Source organism: Apodemus sylvaticus, chromosome 5 (genome assembly GCF_947179515.1).
Source record: "Apodemus sylvaticus chromosome 5, mApoSyl1.1, whole genome shotgun sequence".
In the NCBI taxonomy this organism is placed as follows: domain Eukaryota; kingdom Metazoa; phylum Chordata; class Mammalia; order Rodentia; family Muridae; genus Apodemus; species Apodemus sylvaticus.
The window spans coordinates 87,004,797-87,010,796 of NC_067476.1; the positions used below are offsets into that span (position 1 = coordinate 87,004,797).

Below are 6,000 nucleotides of genomic sequence, written 5' to 3' on the forward strand. Positions count from 1 at the left end.
GATGTTTTTCTTCTTACAATAATCATGCTCCTTCTAAGACACGTATTAAAGCCATCTAGTCTGCCAATGTCTCTTTTCTTCCAAATTCCGTCAGTATTAAAGAAGCAGAGACGGTGGTTTAAACCACCCCAGAACGAATTGGACTTTGAAAGCTGTGGGTTTTGATTGAGCTCTGCAAAAAAATCTTTTCAAACCTATCTTTGAGTAATAATAGTATCAAAATCGAGTGGTTTTGTTGTAAACAGATCACACTACCTTCCTATGTGATTAATCTACAACCCCGAAGGTAGAGCGCTACTATCACATTTTCTCCTTTGACCAATAGTATGGAAACCGAGACTCAAAAACACTGCGAAACTCATCAGCGGTCATCCAGCTGTTGGTTGCCAAGGGAAGTGGGATCTCATTTTCAAGCCACTTTGCTTTTAACTACATTACGGTACCGTTTGTTTTTTTCCTAACTCTGCCGTGCCTCAGTTTCCCCATCTGGCTTGAGTTTAATCGCTTTGCTTACAGACCGACAGTTTGGAAAGTGATCCTTTCTGAGATTCGAGGCTGCGCCATCGTGTTCCGCCAAAGGAAGCGTGTAGGATGCTCCTCGTTCGCTGAGACCCTTCGTTTTGCTGGAACCCTGGCGGCGGCGGGCCTCAAATGAAGGAGTTTTAGGGTGGGCGGCAGGTGCGACCTCCCCTGGTCTGGCTATATGTAGCGCTCCCAGTCAGCTCAGGGTTCCCAAGTCAGTGTAGCTAGGCGTCTGCTGGGGACCCAGAGGAGAAAGATGGGGCGCGTGAGGAATCCTGTGACCTCAAGGGTTTTGCGGGTCCCAGAGAGCTGACTTACTGGCGCTTGGACTTCTAGACGTGGGATAGGCAAGGCGAATCTCAGGAGCGTCTAGTCTGACCAGGAGTCCTCCATCTGCGCAGCAGCTTTCGAGTTTCCCCGCACTTATATCTCCACCCTGATAGGAACTTCTTGCTACTTTTGTACTAGGAGAAGCTGGAGGAAAAGCGCACCCTGGGGCTGCAATGGGGAGTCAAATACAAGCTTCCTGGGTTCCTCCTCAAAACCTCTGAGAAAAACAATGACAGGGTGTCCCAATTTCCGAACGAACGCCCATTTCCTCTCATGCTACCTCACCCCCCAGGCAAACCCGAAAAATTTAAAGGTGGACGCAGAGGTATATCCGTTTCCATTCTCGAAATACAGTACTCTCAGGAGCTCAAATCAAACCGGCCTCTCTATACATCACTTCCATCCACATCTACCTCCCAAAAATTTTGCAGGAGACTAAAAAAGAAACTATCTCCATTTTCCTTTAGTAATGAAACCCTGGCTCTTCGTGAAGGACTCCACTTTCCCCAAGTTAAGGGAACCGGTAGATATATACGAGGTCAGGAGGAGGGAAGGAGGGGCAGGGGCGTGGGGCTTTCAGGGCAAGCTTGGCTTGAGGGGTTGTGTCCCAAAGGGTCTGTCTTCCCCAAGACGTCAACCGGCCCTGGGGCCCATTCCACAGTTAGGGATAGAGAACACGGGAGTTGGGAGAAGCTTGTTGTGAGGACCCTGTATTTGTTTTCTTTTTCTTTTTCTTCTTTAAAGAAGGAAAGAAGAAGGGGGAAAAGCTTCTAGTCCGTTACCAATCAGTCAAAAATCCCAACGCAGCACGCACGGGGTTCACTACGGTGAAAGTGAAGGGGTATCAGTGTATAACGCAGCACTGTTAACCACCCTTAGGATATTCTTTATCTATATAGATTGTGTATCCCCAAGAGGAATGGGTACTTTCTGACCTTTGGGTCCCAAGTCAAATTCACGACTTCACAATTCTGGATTCATGAATCCGTGTGAGTTAAAACCGATGTGCAGCAACTGGAGAAAGCACTAAGACCATTGAATACTAGGTTTCTTCATATTTGCACTTAATATCCTTGACTGTCCTCCCCACCCCCACAGGTTTAATTGGAAAGCTTCAAGCCCCATCCTGGTTAGGGATACCTGACTGCAAACCGTGGCTTCCCCGCCTGGCGCGCCTGACTGTCCCAGGATGCACAGTCGCGGCTGCCTCCAAGAGTCCCCAGTCTAAGCTGCGAAACCCACTACACTCCGTAGGCTTCTGCTTGTCAGGGGTTCTTTGCTCCAAGGATGCCAGTGCTTTAGGAAGCCCAAACCAACACAAAGCAACCCCCAAACACCTGCTCTAAGATTCACAAACAGCTACCTGGTGGAGGGAGGAGCTGATTTTGAGAAGCCATCGTCTGGGAACTCTCTGCGCTAGCAGCGCGCAAACACGCCTGCCTCTAGGCAAGGGCCAAAGGAGTCTCCCCTCGGCTCACTTCTAGGTTAGCCTGACTGGTTTGCACCTTCCGATCATCACCGCAGGTCCGTTATTATTCCTTCATCCCTAGAGGAAGAAGCTGTGCTTAGAGAAGCAGTTTAGCTTCTCCATTCCGTTTCTTTTCATCAAGATGCGGAACGTTCCCACCACACTCATAGGTTCGGGGCATTTCTGGGCAACCCCAAAACAGCTGAAAATCTCCCCAGTTAATATAAAGTTTAAATATCCCTTGCCAAAAAGGGCCAGTAAGTGTCTACACTGTAGGTGGCACCCGCCCTCTGGGTTCCAACCGCACCAAAGAACCAACTACTAGACAACCGAAAAGGTCCCGCTTGTCACACAACTGACGTCACACTTCATAATTACCCATCCCGAACAATTTCACCTTGAATCTCAACCTGTGAACCCAGAGGTTAGGCTCTAGAGTTCTGGACATGGGAGGAGATAAGCCTCAGCTATACTATCTGCCTCAGAACCCAGGAGAGTTCTCTGGGCTCTCTGGTTCCCGCCCTCTTGGATCCCACCTGCCCCTCCCTCCACCCCACCCTCTCTGATTAACAACCCCGATTCTTCTCCTACCTCGGTCCGACGCCGAGGGGACTCACAGCTTACCTAGAGGGCCTTGCCTCTTGGAAGGCCAGCTGGGGAGGCAGGGGGAGGCTTGCCGTACAGGCCAGCTGAGAGCACGTGGCGGGCCAGAGAGGAGGGTGTCTCCGAGATGAACGCTCCCTCGGGCCCGCCCCACACCCCCGGTGCGAGTAACCCAGACGCGCAGCGCGCTTTGCTGAGCTAGGCTAGGGCTGCTGTGTGAATGGAGCGGCCGAGCATCCTGGCTCCTCCTCCTTCCCTGCCGCCGGCCCCTCTTATTTGAGCTTTGGAAAGCTGGGGGCAGCCAGGCAGCTGGGGTAAGGAGTTCAAGGCATCGCCCACACCCGGGGCTCTCCGCAACCCGACCGCCTGCCCGCTCCCCCTTTCCTTTTCCCGCCCTCCCTCCCACCCACTCATTCACCCACCCACCCAGAGAGAGGACGGCAGCCCAGGAACCCGGGCCCGCCGCCTCCTCGCCGCGATCCTGGACTTCCTCCTGTCGCAGGAGCCGGCTTCCACGTGTGTCCCGGAGCCGGCGTCTCAGCACACGCTCCGCCGGGAGCCCGGGTGCGTTCAGCAGCCGGAGCAGCCTGGGGACCGAGGTCCCCGCAGCACCTGGGCCAAGTCCAGCGCCGAGAGTCCGCGGGATCGGAGGAGCGGAGAGCCGTCCGCATCCGAAACGCAGCTCATGGGTTCCGACGTGCGGGACCTGAACGCGCTGCTGCCCGCCGTGTCCTCGCTGGGCAGCGGCAGCGGCGGCTGCGGGCTCCCCGTGAGCGGCGCGGCGCAGTGGGCGCCGGTGCTGGACTTCGCGCCTCCGGGCGCCTCGGCTTACGGGTCGCTGGGCGGTCCCGCGCCTCCTCCTGCTCCGCCGCCGCCTCCGCCGCCACCCCACTCCTTCATCAAACAGGAGCCCAGCTGGGGCGGCGCCGAGCCGCACGAGGAGCAGTGTCTGAGCGCCTTCACCTTGCACTTCTCGGGCCAGTTCACCGGTACAGCCGGGGCCTGTCGCTACGGACCCTTCGGTCCTCCCCCGCCCAGCCAGGCGTCCTCGGGCCAGGCCAGGATGTTCCCCAACGCGCCCTACCTGCCCAGCTGCCTGGAGAGCCAGCCCACCATCCGCAACCAAGGTAAGCATTCCGGACAGCGTGACCTCCACGGGCGGTAGTGGCTCCGCGACCTGGTCCCCCGCCGCTTCTCCCCTCCTCTCTTCCTTCTTGATGCCAGTTCTTACCCAGCTGCCTTCCAAAGGAGTCTGAAAGTAGCGGACAGGGGGGAGTGGGCTCTGTCCAATGCTAGCGACACCGCACCACCACCACCACCACCACCACCACCACCACCACCACCACCACCACCGCTTACACACTGCTGAGCACGACCCCCGGGTCTGACAGTTCGCAGGACGCGGGAGGACATCTGGGGCCCCCGGGGTGTCCTAGAGATTTCGGAACTCCATGGGAGGAGGAAGAGGGGATTGTAGCATGTGACTCTACACCAGGAAAAAGTCTGATGCAGAAGGTCTAACCAGGCGTTGACTCTTAAGACATCTAGGACAGACGGACTAAGCAGAGGACTCCGAGTGGGACTGGCCTTTAGGGATCCCCCCTGTGCTGCCTCTGATAAGCCCAAACAGCCGACCTGAAGAGCTTCCAGCTCAATAGCTCTGGCTCATTACAGGCACACCATAAGCAGTAGAAAGCTTTGACTTGAGGGATTAACACTTTCGGGGACCGAGTCAGTGTTCACGTATACCTTGCAGAAGAGGTAGTACTGTTGGGATCTCTCCTCGAGTCCCATAGTTTGAAGGCCGCGGGGACGGGAAAAACAGCCTGGCTGGTCCGACTCCACCCGAACCAAATCCCTGGAGTGAGGCTGGGAAAAGGTGGCCTTCTTCCTCTTAGAGCTCTTTGGATGTTTCCTAGTCACGTACACCGAAGTTAGGCTGGGGAAAGATTTCATAAGCCTTGGCATGTAGAAACAAGAACAAGTGTATTATTGGCGGGTCTTCAGTCAACTTACAAGTCTATCTTTTAACTCTCTTTCGTTAGCACCCCGCGGAACCATGGTTCCCTGTAGAGTCTCTGTAGTTTTCTTCATTTGTTCTCATTTTGATTTCTTTGCTGTTGAGAATCTAATATCGTTTGAGTCGATGTTTTAGGAAAATCTTTACTGACACAGATGCTTTTTTTGGACCAAAAATTCTGATGTCCTTGGTCTGGGTGTTTCTGTAATGTGTGGGAAAGGTGCCGAAGTGTTCTCGAGGGCCCTTTGAACTCAGCCTGGAGCTCCTCGACCACCAGAAGCCCTAGCGAAACCGAAACCACTGAAGAACGGGACCTCCTGGTCTTGAGAAGAAACCTGGAGCGGACTCAGGGGGTCCATTTTAGGTCTTTGATAAATGAAACCAGAGTTTTGAACAAGAGGTGTTGGGGGAAGAGCTTGGTGACCTTGGAGAGGCTCTCGGATTGTGCCATCACTTTCTTGTAGGCAGGTGTTACGGTTGGCAAGCCTCCAGGTCAGTTTGCTCGCCTCCAAGAGGAGAACTGAGTTGGACAACCGGGAGTTTGAGTTAGGCCAGAAGTTATAGGCCAAACGGGAGGAAATCTGACCAGAGTCTAAATACAGAACACACAGCCCGCCTAAACCTCTCTGGATCAGAAAAGAAGTCGCTGTCAAGCATGTGTATGCCTTGAGTGACCATGCCTGATATTTGGAGAGGCTCACCATAACCTTTTGACTAGCAGATACTGATGGGCTACCATCTTTTTGAGTCTTTCTAGGCTCTGTGTGAGGCTTAACATTCTGCACTGCACATCTGGTAGAAAAAAAAAACATAATAGAAGGTTGGTGGGGCTGAGAATTTAAAGCCTGGGGCATTGCCAGTACACTTGAGGTGGTGGTGGTGGGACATCCTGGTTCTTCTGGCGCACACAGGTTGGGCTGCTACAGAAGAAAGCTTGGGAAATGAGAACTGGGCCCAGCAGGTGAAAGCCCCCCCCCCATCCCCACACTTCTCAAACCAAGAGAGGGCCAGTGGGGAGACTTCTCCAGTGTAGGGACATACCCTGAAAGTGGTTCCT

The 6,000-nt window shown here is 54.0% G+C and overlaps 1 protein-coding gene across 1 annotated transcript in view; it reads right to left on the reverse strand.

Moving 5' to 3' along the window:
- LOC127684872 (uncharacterized) overlaps positions 1-4,336 on the reverse strand; it is a 32,989-nt gene extending 28,653 nt beyond the window's left edge. Inside the window, exons 1-2 of the mRNA XM_052181664.1 lie at positions 4,283-4,336; positions 2,945-4,175 (exon numbers count right to left, since the gene is read on the reverse strand). Coding sequence (XP_052037624.1) covers positions 2,945-4,175; positions 4,283-4,336 — 1,285 coding nt within the window. The remainder of the gene's footprint in view (positions 1-2,944; positions 4,176-4,282) is intronic.
- Between the last annotated feature and the right edge of the window lie 1,664 nt (positions 4,337-6,000).